Genomic DNA, 14,268 nt, shown 5'->3' on the forward strand with positions numbered 1-14,268 from the left:
TTTAATATACATTTTTAAAGATCTCTTTCATTTTCACCAGTTTCCAGGAAAAACTGTTCATTTCCCTTTACAGCTTTACAAGTCAACAACATACAGCTGAAGCCAACACAACACTGTAAAGCAATTATCCTCCAATTAAAAATTTAAAAAAACAAAGTCAATGTCAGCTACCTATGCCTAGAATACCATACACCTGGTACGTTAAACTGTTTATGTATGATCTCGTTTAAACCTCCCAACATCCCCACGAGGAATTATTATTCCCATTTTATAGATGAGGAAACGGGGACTTAGTAAGGAATTTGCCCAAGGTCACAGGCAACAAACGGTAACATGAGGAACTAGACCTGATTTGAGCGTTGAGTTCTCAGTCTTGGTGCCTTAAAGCGACATCACACATCTTATTCATTTTCATCCTTGATCATCAATAACTTGACACTTCTACCAGCCACTGTGTCATCGATATCTGACTGATGTCACACATCCTATTCATTATCATCCTTGATCATCAATAACCTCACGCCTCTACCAGCCACTGTGTCATCAGACATCTGACTGGTTTTCTGAGATTCCTGTGATCCCAATAATTTATTGGAAGAAAAAACATACATCAACTCATTAACAGAGCCTTGTGTTTCAAGCCACATTCGCACTCATGTTTTCAGTGGAACCTTATAAACAAAACAAGTCAGGCAACATTTTCTGGTTTCACAGATCAGGAAAGGTGACTTTCCCAAGGTCACATGGCTAGGAACAGTGAAGTCAGAATGAGAACTACTAGGCTCTTGAAATGCCCAGAACTCTTTCCCTGTACCATGCTGCCTTTTCAATAAATAAACTAAATAAATAAACCCTCCAAGGAAATGCTGAGAAACCCTCCCTCAGACCTGTTTCTAGAGGGAATTATTATCGGACTGGCATCTATGAGCTTTCTGGCGGAGTGGAGGAGCTCTGGCTGGATTCACTGGGCCTGATGCTTATTCCAAGAGTGGCACGGAGAAGGCAGGGCCAAGGATGACCCGGGGGGCATACAGTTTCCCTGCTCACAGGTGCAGACAGATCCCAAACTGACTGTGGGGAAGCAGAGCCTACACCTGCCCCCTCCCTGGGCCCAGGGTCTGGTCATTGTCTCAGCACAATCCCATCCACTCCTGCTACGTGGATGAGCCCTCAGCGTGGGGCTGTCCCTCGGCCCTCAGCTCTGTGTGGACACGGCTTCCTCCCAGCCCAGCATCATGTGGGGTTGGAGGTGTCACCCCAGAAGCCAGGCTGGCCAACATCCCAGCATGAGACTGAGTCTTTATTTTACAAATGGAATAACCACGGCCCTTTGATAAGTGGCTCAGATGGTAAAGAATCTGCCTGTCATGCAGGAGACACAGGTTCGATCCCTGAGTCAGGAAGATCCCCTGGAGAAGGGAATGACTACCCTGTCCAATATTCTTGCTTGGAGAATCCCATGGACAGAGGAGCCTGGCAGGTTACAGCCTCCATGGGGTTGCACAGAGTCGGACACAACTGAGCGACATCCACTTCTGAGAAGTGGCTGCTGGTCCAAGCTCACCACATCTGATCACTGAGAGGACAGAGGTCTCAGCCCAGTGCCCTGTCCTATAGCTGGACATCAGCAGCAACACAAGTACAGGTCCTAACCCTGACCTTCCTGGGCAGATAAGGTGATGTCCAAGCCCAGAGAGCCACTGAAGGGCTGTGTTTGGACCAGGACAAACACCCATGGTTTCTCTGGTTCTGTCAGCAAGGTGGTGGGAGCAGCAGGATGAGGGCAGTGTGTGACATGGCCACTCCGAGTGCCCCAGGGGGCTGCTGCTCTATTTGCTCGAAAGAGGGCACTGTCTGCAGATGGACGCAACATCCCCAGGGTTCTGAGTCAGAAGCCCCCTTTTGGATCTCAGCTCCCTTTGGCTCCTGTTTCCTCCTTCCTCCCCTGGAAGTGGCCCCTGTATTGGCAGCCCTGACGCCTCTATCCTCCCAGCCCTCCATCCTACTGGAGGCTCTCCTGACACATGGACGGCCTAAGTGGGGAGGCCTGGCTCACTGAGCTGCCTTTAGCCTGGTGGCTTCATGATCCCCCTGAGCAAAGAGTCCTTTAAAGCACAGGACGTGTCCCGAGGAGAGGGGAGGTCTCTACCCTGCTCTTCTCAGCTCTGCCAGAGTCTGCAGGGCCCTGTCTGCAGAGCAAGCCGATGCCACCTATGTATCCTGTGTTAGTCTAGATTCCTCCTGGACACCTACTGGGCCTGCAGCAAAGTGCTCAGACTGGCATTGTGCTTCACTTCTGGCCCCTGGATCCTCTGGGTCCAGGCAGCGTGCAGCTGAAATCAAAAGCAAGCCCTTAGCCTGCCTCACTCATTTGACTGCAGGCTGGTGATCAGTGGCAGGGTGACCAGGTCTGAGTCAAAACTGCCCAGGAGACCGCCCGGGGCCGGCACACAATCCAGAGGGGCAAGGTCATGGGCAAAGCTCCAGTCAGATGTGCCGAGGTCGCCACAGCTGGTCAAGCCCAGAAATGACCAGTCCTCAGTTGGTCGGTCCCACTGTTCTTCAGGGGTCTGCAAAGGAGCAAGAATCATTTCTGGGGGGTCCTGTTGCACATAGCCCTTGGCCAGGGCTGGTAGAGGCCAGCCCGCCTCAGTATCCAGGCACGTCCTGAATTGGGGGTCAAGGTCCTCTGTTGAGGAAGACTCTTCTTCCAGGCCGCCTGCCTGGGCTGCCTTCTCCTCTGGGCACTGGGTCTGCTTCAGGTAGCCCTGGAAGGCCCCTGCCACTGAGTCTTCTTCCACAGGCTCCTCAGGTCCCAGGGGACTCACATGGCCTGAAGCTGAGCCACCCTGAGCATCCTCAGGCTGTCCCCTAGAGTTCTGGACCAGGCCAATGCCACTGTCCTCCCGGTCCCGGCTGTCGCTCCCCACCTGTGGCTCCCAGCTGGGCTCCGTGCCGGGACACAGGCGGGGATCTGGCAAGCAGATCCCGCTGTCTGCACTGTTGCTACTACCTGCACTACCACAGCTGTTCTCCAACTCCTGGGGCATCCCCTTTTCCAGAGTCCCCCCGGCCTGGGGGTCGGAGGCAGGGAGGAGGAACTGGGGCTCCTCGGTCTGCAGCGACGGCTTGGCACTGCCGAAGCCACTGTCGGTGCTGCCGTGCATGTCTGAGTTCCTCAGCTCCGGAGTCACCTTGGGGAAGGCCTCCTCATCCAGGGTGTGGACGGTATCTTGGGTCTCTGGGTGGGAAAACTGGCTGATGAGGTTGAAGGGACTGGGCTTCTTGAAGACCTGGGGAGGAGAACGCAGAGTGAGAGGGGCGGGAGAGTCACCAGCAGGAACCCACCCCAGTGCAGCCAGGAGAGGTGAGGGGTTCAGGAGACACTGCTCCAACAGACGGGGCACGGGAGAGCCTGCAGGACAGGTTGCTTGTCCTTTTGGCTTTGTTTCAGAATCGAGTTTTCCTCCTCGTGCAATTCTCAGTTTGACTCAGGCCAGCTACCTAAGAAGCCTGTGTTCTCAGAGCTCAGACAGAATGGGAGGCTGCAAGGAAAGGTGAACATTCTCAGGCAGCTCCGTCAGCAGTGCTTTTCAAACCCGAGAGGCTGGCTGGACCATTGAGATCTAGAAATGTGTTTCAGACTTTTTCCCCCCAGTAGGACCCTGAGTGAGAAACATGTTACATAATAACGCTACGTAAGGTATAAATAGCACACAAATATAGTATTCATATACAACTGAAATCAGTTTCACAAAATAATACTTATTGTTACTGCCTGTGTATAGTGATCTATTGTATTCTGTCCCGTCCTATTCCATGCTATTTGCTTCATCTTTTAAAATGCTGGAGGTGAGATACCAAGATCATTTCTCCACTCCGAGTGTGACTCTCATAAACACAGCCTGGCTTCAGTGTGGGTCAGTGAACAGGCACAGAACTAGGAGCTGAGGAGGCTCTGCTGCTGCTGCTGCTGCTGCTAAGTCGCTTCAGTTGTGTCAGACTCTGTGCGACCCTACAGACGGCAGGCCACCAGGCTCCCCCATCCCCAGGATTCTCCAGGCAGGAACACTGGAGTGGGTTGCCATTTTCCTCTCCAATGCATGAAAGTGAAACGTGAAAGTGAAGTCGCTTAGTCCCCATTAATTGCTAATGGTCCCAGGAAGTCACTTAACCCTTCTCCCCCTAGCTCTTCTGCCCCAGTTGCACTGGGGTTCCTTCTGCTCCAGACAGTGCTGCCTCAGGGCCTTTGGCTACTCCTGCTCGGAATACTCTTCCCCAAACATTTTGTATGACTGTATCCTTCTTATCATTCAGGTCTTGGCTCAGAGGTCATCTCCTCAGAGAGACTTTTCCAATCTCCCCTCTTCCTATCAACCTTGTTTATTTATTCTTAGCACTTAGTTTCTGGAGTTAATTCTTTTTTCTGTGCTCCCACATGCATATACACAGATACGCTCACTCCCTATACCCAACAAAATGTTCACAAGCTCCTGAGGGTGGAAGTTGTCTGTTCTTATTGGCCACTCTATTCCCAGAGCTGCTTAAACTGAGCTGGCACATAGTAGGCACTCCTAAGGTTTATAGACTGACTTACTGACTCACGGTTGCACATCTAGATCCCTTTGTATGTGATGACTCTAATTCAACTCTTATTGGCTGGATCCCTATTAATATCATATGACTAAGGATGTATATTCTGGAGCCAGACTTTCCAGGTTCAAATTCCAGCTTTGCCTCTTATCAGCTGTGTCATTTAGGCCAAGGTTTGTATTAAAGTTAATAGCTGATTTAAGTCTCTGATCCAAATGTTCAGAAGGAACAAAAAACTACAGATTGCTTGTCATCTCCTTTGGCATTTTTGCATCTACGTCTATGTCTATTTCACTGGTTTGCATTAAAGTTAATAGTTGATTCATTGGCTGTCCCTCCAGACCTGATCAAGCCTCTTGGGCCCACTTACTCAGTTGCTTTCCGTACAACACTTAGCATGTTGTGGATGCTTGGTAACCGTAGCTCCACTGCCCACTCCCTCTTACTAGAAGTCTTTCCTCAAGCTCAACTAAGACACTTCTATCCAGTGGTCCTCTCCCACTGCTCTGCTTTCTAGTTCCCCATCCTTGAGGGCAGGCCCCACGGTGCGCTCACCAGGCAGCTTCACTCCCCTTCTCCCCACTCCATGCCCATCCCGGAATTCTTACTCAAGATCATTTCAGAGGGCCTTTGCCACTTGCCTTATCCTCCCTAGAGATCCTGGGAACCCTGCAGAAGGTCCCCTTCCATTTGTGAGCTTCCCCGGGCTCCTGTCTCCCTGACAGAGCCCATCCTTATAGCTGAGTCCTTGATCATCCCAATAATGTCAGTTTTGGGGACCATCTTTGGTCCAGTCTGAATCCCAGGCCAGAGATGGGCTGAGGTCTGGAGATGCTGCTCAATGGGACAAGTTGAATTTCAGAGGCTGACTGACTACAAACCAGCATCTGTCAGCACTGTGTAGTCAGAGGAGACCTGCCCCACCCCCGCCCCCGCCCCTCCCAGGAAGGGCTGGAGATGCTGCTTCCTCCAGGAAGCCCTCCTCTCAGCATCCTCTCCAGGCTGCTCTCTCCACCCTGACCACAGCCCCTTGTCTTCCTCTTCCAGAGCACTCAGCACAGCCTCTAGGGATGGGCAAGGCTGGGCTCTGGCCTTGACTCTTGCTGGCTGTGGGGCTCTCTGCATGTAACGATCTCTTTCTGCCTCAGTTCCCTCCGTTGTAAAGTCAGGCTTATAACTGCCTGTCTCCAAGGTACTAATGCCCAGGGGCTGGTCTGCAGCCAGTCATTAGCAAATAGTAACAAAACGGCGTGAGGTGGGTTGGCATTACTGTGTTTTTTCTGGGCCACGATAAGGCAACATTCTCTGTACTGGGCTTGGCATTCAAGTTCTCCCTCCCACCCCATGGTGCTTGATGAAGGTGCCTCTGAAAACATCAGGACTGAGGTTACGGACTGCCTGGGAGGGTGTGCCCTGCCTCTAGGAGTCCTGGTAGGGCTGGGAAGGAAGGATGGGGCGGTAGCCTCTGTGCAAGACTCACCAGGACAGCAGGCAGCTTCCCCCGGCGCCGCACATACAGCTGGAAGGTCAGACAGAAGGCCAGGGCTCCATAGAGCAGCAGGACGAAGGTGAGAAAGATGCTGATGTTGGTCACTGTGAAATCTGTGGGGTCCAGAGAGATGGGTTTGTAGGCCGTGGGACGTGGAGGGGCGTCCCCGTGGCCCCTCTCAGGGGCCTCTCGGTGAGTGGCCGAGTAACCACCCCTCCGGCCCCTCAGGCTACCTCTAGGCCACAGCTCCCGAGGCCGCAGCTGCATTCTTGTTTTCACTGTGGCGTGCAGAACCTAGTTTCCTGACCACGGACTGAACCTAGGCCCCCTGCACTGGGAGTGGTCCCTGGATTCTTGGGAATCCCTGCCTGGCTTTCCACCCTCCACGCTGAAGGATCCCTCACTAAACACATGGACCCTGCCGCCAGTCTTTGCAGAGAACTCACACGATGGCACACAGAGCTGAGGCGCAGGATGGTGCAACAGGTAAGAAGGGGGGCTCTGGGAGCGGCCAGACCTGGGTTCCGATCCCAGGTCTACCACTTACTAGCTGTGAGGCCGTGGACAAATTACTCAGTCTCCCTGAGCCTTAGTTTCACCATCTACAAAATGGCACAATAAGAGTGCCTCCCTCACAGGTGGCTGTGAAGTTCCAAGCCCTTGAAAACAGCACCCCCCGCCCCAATCTGTGGTTTCAGTGACCTGTGGTCCAAAAACGTTACATGGACGATTTCCAGAAATAAATAATTGATAAGTTAAATCATGTTCCATTCTGAGTAACGTGAAATCTCATGCTGTCCCACTCTATCACTCTGTCCCACCTGGGACATGAATCCTCCTTCTGTCCAGAAGATCCTGCCTGTGTCACTTAGGGACTGCCTCAGTTATCAGATGGGTGGTTGTGGTATTCAGTGCTTTTGTCTAAGAAACCCTTATTTTACTCAATCATGGCCCCAAAGTGCAAGAGTAATGATGCTGGCAATTTGGACATTCTTTTAACTTAAAATTATCTTCGATTTAATTGATAAATTAAACTCTGTCATATGCATGTATGTACAGGAAAAATTAGTATACATCCATGATTTCAGGGCCACCACTGGGGGTCTTGGAACGTATGCCCTGGGAATAAGGGGGGACTACGATACTTATGTTATCTGATTCTTACTCTTAAGAGGTAAATACTATTACCGTCCCTATTTTTATAGACTAGCATCCTGAGGTCCGCAGAGATTAAGTTGCCCAAAGTGATATATTTCCTAAGTGGTGAGGCTGAGATTTGAACCCAGACCTGTACACAAAACTATTTCTGTATTAGTGAGTGGATGTTGAAAAAGTGTGTAAGGCCACGTGGCACAGAGATGGTGCCTTGCTCTGCTTCAGTGAGAGTGGGGCTTAAATAACAACCAGCTTCTAAGTGTCTGTCATAAATTGAAATGTGTATAGAAAAGCAAGGAGTCCTTCTGGTCACTGCTGGATGCTGCCCCCACTGGACCGGGCACTCTCCCAGCCCACTGACTGTTGACATCACCCGCTAGGCATTCAACATCTACTATCCCAAGTAGCTAGATGCAGCCTCCTCTTGCCATGCCCTGTCTTCCCAGGCAGACCATAGGATCCTTGTGGGCAGAACCATGAACTTCACACCCTTCACACATTCCCTTGCCTGCCACCCACCCTCCACACCCCCAGCACTTGGTTGGGAGCCTGGCACAGTGTCTGCTGACTTTTGCAGCTGCGGAGAAGAGCTAGCTCAGTTCTGCTTCCTCTGAGGGGGAGGAGGGAAAGTTCTGAGATGCCCTTGGGGTCCCTAGCTCCATTCAGCCGAGGAATGTGACAAACAGGAACCATCACAGCTGACTAAGCGGGGCTGGGAAGGGCTCCTGGGAGCTTAGCTGGGCTCTGGTGGGAGACCTGGCACTGTGGCCACAGCCTGGAAGTCACTTATAGGTACTGAGCCTCAGTTCCCATCTCTCTAAAATCGGGACAACAGGAGCTCTTTCACAGGGGCTGGGTTAGGATGGAGGGCTGTGCTGGCGGGTGGGGGGCCAGCACAGTGCCCCTCAGCGGCAGCCCTGCTTCCTTCCCTCCTGCCTCCCTCCTGCCCGGACAGCAGCCCCAACCAACTCACACTGCGAGGTGAGCAGGATGCACTCCTCCTTGGACCAGACCTCCTTGTTTACTCGGGAGCCCACAGACGGTTTCACCCTGACGCAGAACTCTCCCACCCCTCTCGGGATTGGGAGTTTGAAGCTTTCGTTTTTGACCTTGCCATGGGACTGAAATGAAAACAACCAGAGCAATAAACACGATATCCTTGTTCCATGGCACATGAGAGCCAGAGGGGCAGTTAGAGATACTCTAAAGCACTGCAAGTCAACCTTCTTCAGTGTTCTTTTTTCTAAGGTGACAAACCCTGCTTTATCAATGCAGCCCAAGGTCTCTGTGATTACCATGATTTATTTTGTACTAAAAGAGAAAAGGAAGTGTTTTATAGATACTGAGGACCTTCCCAGAAGGGGCTGGAGTCAACTGTGGTGGAAAGGGATGCATGCATGCATGCTAAGTTGATTTAGTCATGTCCGACTCTTTGTGACGCCATGGACTATAGCCCACCAGACTCCTCTGTTCATGGGATTCTCCAGGCAAGGATACTGGAGTGGTTTGCCATGCCCTCCTCAGGGGATCGTCCCGACTCAGGGATTGAACCCGTGTCTCTTATATCTCCTCATTGGCAGGAGGGTTCTTTATGACTGGGCACCACCTGGGAAGCCCATGGTGGATAGGAAAGAAGATGGATTTTGTGGTTCCAGGTCCCTCATTTATGGGCGTGTGCTTACAGGGCCTCCTGGAGCCTCATTTCCCCAGCTATAAAACAAAATAAAGTCTCCGCCTACAAGAGGATTGGAAACCATAGCTATACAATGTCCCCTGTAGTTATACAATGTCCCGCAGACACCTAGCAGGCACTGCCTTCCCTGCCATCTGGCAGAAGCACATACTTGAGGACTGAGGCCATCTCAACCCTCCCTCTCCACCCCCATCCACCTCACAACCTCCCTGACTCTGCAGGTAAAGTTCCCAAGGGGAGGACAAAAGGCACTTCCGGCCCCAGGAGACAGGTGAGTCTGACCGTGGAGAACCCCATACCTCATAGTGTCCTGGTGCCTTGCGAACCTCAATCTGGTACTCCCGGAAATTGTGGAAGATGTTTTCATACGTGTCGCCTTCAGGGGCCACCTCGGGCCTGGGGAGCTGGATGGCCCCAACGATGTTACTGTTGTGCACCTCGAGCTTCACGCTGGCAACCGTCAGAGTCACTGGGTGGGGAGACAGAACCATGAGGCCGCTGGGCCGGGGAGGGCCTGGGCACCCCATCCCTGGCCTCCAAGGTCAAGTTCTTCCCACTCTAAAACCTGTATTACAGGTCTCCCAACCTGGCAGCACATAAGGAATTTCTGGGGTAGAGGGCTAAAAACAGATGCCTGGACCCACCCAAGACACAGTGAATCTGAATTTTGGAAGCGGAGCCCTGGCAACATCTATTTTAAACATACTCCTCAGTCATATTTCTGCAGCTAGTGAAGTACTGGCCTGTGAACAGGCATTTGGGAGACAATGACCTCCAAGAGTATCATTCTGACTTCTGCAGAGCAGGCTTGCCATACACATAAGAGCACAGTCAGTCCCAATCTGAAGAATGAAAGAATCCTATCACATTTGGGGCTTATCATCCTTTTCACTACTCTCTGCAGAGAGAAACTCCCAACTTGATTTCAGTAGCAGTTCACTGCTTCAAATGGACTGCCCTGGTGGCTCAGACAGTAAAGCGTCTGTCTACAATACGGGAGACCTGAGTTCAATCCCTGAGTCGGGAAGATTCCCTGGAGAAAGAAACGGCAACCCACTCCAGTACTCTTGAAAATCCCATGGACGGAGGAGCCTGGTGTCCATGGGGTCACAAAGAGTTGGATGTGAATGAGCGACTTCACTTCACTTTCACTTTCACTGCTTCAAAGCCCCACACCCTGATCTCAGGGAATTCTTCCCTAAAGGCAGCAGGACCAGATTCAAATTCTGCCTGTTGCTTGTGGCCCGATGCTGAGTATTTATGGATTCACTTCCTCTCCCAGAACCCTACAAGTATACCAATCTGGCCCTCATGACTCAGCTGTTCCAGCTCACCCCAAGACTTCTCTTCTGTAGGATAAACAACTCCAGTTCCCTTTTAAATCTTGAACAACTTGGCTATTTTCATCTAAACTTTCTCCAAAGTCCTGACTCAGGTTTCTTTGAGCAACTAAATCCCTGACTAGAAAGCCAGGTGGATGTGGCAAGCCATGGGAACAGAGAGCAAAGGTCTAGACAAGAGCTTCTGGCGGGAAAGGAGCCTGAAAGCCATGCTCTAGGCCCAGGGGAGGAGAAGCACCTTCATCCATGGAGAAGCGGGTGTTAGGAGAGGTCCAGTTGGAATGCTGGCTTCCGTCCACTGCCCGGACTCTGGCCCGGTAACCATTGCTGCGATACAGGTCCAGGGTCTCCATAGTGACATCACAGGACATCATCAGCATCTGGCTACACCTCTGGATGGACTTCCAGGAGGTGGGCTCTACTCCATACCTGCGAGACAGCAGGGTAGGCATGGGGAGAGAAACTTATGCTTCACCCTACCTCCTTTAGGAGGGAAGCAAGGGGCCAGGGGAGAGCTCACAGGACAATACAGCCCTCAGGGTATTCCCTCTAGTGTGGGCATCCAGTTGCAAGGGGATCTCCCTTGGTTCTGGGGCTCTGAGCCAGTTTCTCTGTGGTCCAGAAGACTCTCAGATTGGAATATGAGTAGCTCAAATGCCAACTCCTCCAGGAAGACTTCCTACTACTCTGCAACACAGCTCACTTTCTTCCTCCTCCCAATTTCATCTGCAGTCCTTAGGGCTTCCTTGTTCTCCAACTGTCTTATGGATGCTTTTCCTATTTTTACAATAAGATGGACAAGTCTTGACGGTAAAGGCTTGGCTTTCTCATCCCAAGCTCCCAGCATACTGCTCAGTGCACATGAGACTTGATCGGTACTTGTCAACTGATAGATATGTGCCAGGGTCCCTCCTGGTGTCATTTCAGTAACAAGGCAGGTATCTTCCCATGCCAGGGGTGCGTAGAAGGGGCTGCACTCTCCCACTTGCTCACTCATCTCCCTCCTTTCTCCACCCTCCTTTTTGCTTACCTCAGGAGTTCCACTTCATAATAGGTACTTTCAGACTGATTTGGAATGGGTGTCCAGTAGAGGACGTGGTGGAAAAACTCTGCTTCAAACCACGCAGATGGAGGTCTGGGCAGTTCTATCAGAAGAAAGGAGAGTGTCAGTACCAGAGGTAGCAGAGCCTCCCACCACCCACCCCGGGGAAGAGATGCTACTGCAGATGGCTGCAAGCATTCTGCCTGCCTGCTAAGTCGCTTCAGTCGTGTCCGACTCTCTGGGACTCTATGGGCTGTATCCTGCCAGGCTCCTCTGTCCATGGGATTCTCCAGGCAAGAATACTGGGGTGGGTTGCCATGCCCTCCTCCAGGGGATCTTCCTGACCCAAGGATTGAACCCATGTCTCTTAAGTCTCCTGCATTGCAGGCGGATTCTTTACTGCTGAGCCCCCAGGGAAGCCTATTTATTGAGCACTCAGCTAAGTACTTTACATATACTGTGTCTCATTTAATTACCACGGTAGTCATACAAGGTAGGCATCTATTACCCCAAGTTTACTAGAGAAGCAATGAAGGTTCAGAGATTTTAAGTGACTTGCCCAAGGTCAGTGGGGATAGTAAGGGGTAGAATGGGCCCTTGAATCCAGATGGATCTTATCCCAGAGCTAATGTGTCCTTAAATCACCATCTGTGCTATCTGGGATCAGAAGCAGAAGTGAGAAGAGACAAGCTGGGTGTGATGCATTCCAGGCAAGAAGGCAGGGGAAGAGGGTTAATCTGTGCCCATAATGAGCTCTCAGATGAGCTGGTCCCTGGCTGTGCCCAATCCCTGTGCCTGCTCCAGCCCTATCCCAAGGTCTGCTTCCCATCCCCACATCTGGTTCCCACTCTGGCCCCAGTTCTGGCCTTAACCCAAGGCCCCCCTCTCTGGAGTTCTTTGGTACACAGATATCCTCCTCATTGGCATCTACCTGTTTCTCTTCACAGAAGCCCAAGTTGAGTGGTTGCCCCATTCCCCAGCTTCCAGGAGAGCTTTACTACAGCCAGATATCCAGGCTCAGCCTGAGTACAACAAATAGTCCTGGTCCTAGACTGGGCTGAGGACATTTCCACAAAAAACTGGCACCCTTGGCTCCAAGGTGAGATGTGTGTGTGTTAGTCGCTCAGCCATGTTGGACTTTTTGAGACCCCATGGACTGTAGCTTGCCAGGTTCCTCTGTCCATGGAATTCTCCAGGCAAGAATACTGGAGTGGGTTGCCATTTCCTCCTCCAGGGGATCTTCCCGACCCATGGATCGAACCCTCATCTGCATTGCAGGCAGATTCTTTACCACCTGAGCCACCAGGGAAGATACTAAATACCAAAGCCTCTCTCCACCTCCTGTCTTCCCCTCCCTCCTCCACACACCATTCATCAAGGGCAAATCATTTAACCTAGCAGAAATCTTCTCATTTGTAAGAATGCAATAAATACACCTACTTTAAGAGTCTTGCAATGAAGATTTGCCCATTAAGTGCAATGAAGCATATCAAGGCCAATGCCAACATCCAGTTCTTCTCTCCCCAGTCCCTTAATATCTCTGCATCTGACACTGACTCCTAGGCTGCCCTAGTTCTCCAACTTCTAATCATCTCTCTGATAATGCCTTTTTTTTTTCCTGACGGTCATTCTCACTTAGAAAGCACATCTTGCTTGCTTTCTCATACTGTCTTTGATCCTCAAGTCTGTTTCTCAATTTCAGAAGAGTACATGGAAAGTGAAAAGTACAGTGGGTCTCTGTGGTGTTTGGGCTGCACATCCCCAGCTCAGCTCTCGATCATGTGAATGGTGACCTCATGTTTTACTTCATATTCTGGTTCTCTCCCTGCTCTCTCTGCCTCTGTTTCTGGGACTCCCCGCCCTTTCATTCTCTCCCTTCAGGATTTAGCTTTTCAATTGCAGAAACTTTCCAGGACATCTGGCTGGGTTAGGAGAGCTAAAGGGTAACAGTAGGAAAGAAGAGGCAGGTGGCAGTGGGAATGCTTTGGGGGCTAAAGGAGGAGAACGGATGATATGATGGGGGTGACAGGTGATGGTGGAGGAAAAGAGTTGAGGGGTGACATGGCACGGGGGAAGAAACAGGTTAATTGGAGAGCTAAGGGAAAGTAGAGTCAGACTGAGATCAAAGTAATTTCCCAGAGGGACCACCAGTCCCATAATTTGAACTAGAACAACAAAAGAGTCAGGGCTGAATTTATGACTCACCGGGACGTGGGTGGGCAGTGAGTTGAACGGGGGGTGGTCATTTAAATTCTCTATCCACACTTCCCCACTACCCCAGTCAATCTCAGCCTGTTAGACGTCTACAACGTGTGAGACTGAGATTCAGGCTTGCCAGAATGCGGGAGATTCGGGGAGGGGGGAGATGATGGGTGCCTCTTTCCACAGAGGGCCGGTCAGTCAGACGGGGTTCTCCGTGGGAGGCAGAACTTTAATGCACAGTTGACAACCAGTGGGAGAGGGAGCAGGATGGGCGCGGAGAGGGCGAGGCTAGACCCAGATCCTTACCGTGCGCGCGAGAGCCGAGGAGCAGGCTGAGGAGCGCCACCAGCTTCACTATCTGGTGCGACAGCATCCTGGGCGCACCGCATTCTCCCGTGCCGGGGCCAAAGCCGGAGCCGAGAAGCTCGCCTCCGGCAGCGGCTCTACTCGGCTGCGACTGAAACCTCAGCCTGACGAGTCCGCTCACGCCCCGCGAGGCTGACGCCAGAAGGGCGGGGCCTCGAGGCGCCCCGCCCGCACGCCGTTGCGTCAGGAGGTTGAGCCCGCCGCCGGTTGCGCGGACTGCCCAAGCTCGTGGACAGGAAGCTGGGGAGCGCCTGGGCGGTGGCTTGGTGTCCCGGCCAGGGACCGGGATTGGTCAGCTCTCACCTTCCTTACCTCCCGGGGCCTCCAGTGCGATCGAGTGAAAAGGGGGTGTGTGTGTGTGTGTGTGTGTGTGTGTGTGTGTGTGTGT

The 14,268-nt window shown here is 51.9% G+C and overlaps 1 protein-coding gene across 1 annotated transcript; it reads right to left on the reverse strand.

Annotated features, from left to right (window-relative positions):
* Positions 1–556: 556 nt before the first annotated feature.
* Positions 557–14,002, reverse strand: IL10RA (interleukin 10 receptor subunit alpha). The gene is made up of 7 exons (XM_027563615.1): positions 13,821–14,002; positions 11,301–11,415; positions 10,509–10,699; positions 9,230–9,399; positions 8,211–8,358; positions 6,074–6,195; positions 557–3,293 (listed from the first exon to the last, which is right to left on the reverse strand). The coding sequence occupies exons 1-7, from the start codon at positions 13,885–13,887 to the stop codon at positions 2,364–2,366; spliced, it is 1,743 nt and encodes a 580-aa protein (XP_027419416.1). The 5' UTR covers positions 13,888–14,002; the 3' UTR covers positions 557–2,363.
* Between the last annotated feature and the right edge of the window lie 266 nt (positions 14,003–14,268).

The sequence above is a fragment of the Bos indicus x Bos taurus genome, chromosome 15 (assembly GCF_003369695.1).
Source record: "Bos indicus x Bos taurus breed Angus x Brahman F1 hybrid chromosome 15, Bos_hybrid_MaternalHap_v2.0, whole genome shotgun sequence".
NCBI lineage: Eukaryota > Metazoa > Chordata > Mammalia > Artiodactyla > Bovidae > Bos > Bos indicus x Bos taurus.

Bases quoted from the DNA above. Each gene is read 5' to 3' on its own strand.
- IL10RA (XM_027563615.1), bottom strand. From the start codon at position 13,887: ATGCTGTCGCACCAGATAGTGAAGCTGGTGGCGCTCCTCAGCCTGCTC. The intron at 8,359-9,229 runs GTATGGGGTTCT...TTTTCATTTCAG, and splicing joins AGGCACCAGGACACTATGAG to TCCCATGGCAAGGTCAAAAA. The intron at 3,294-6,073 runs GTGAGTCTTGCA...TCTCCTCCCCAG, and splicing joins GGAAGCTGCCTGCTGTCCTG to GTCTTCAAGAAGCCCAGTCC.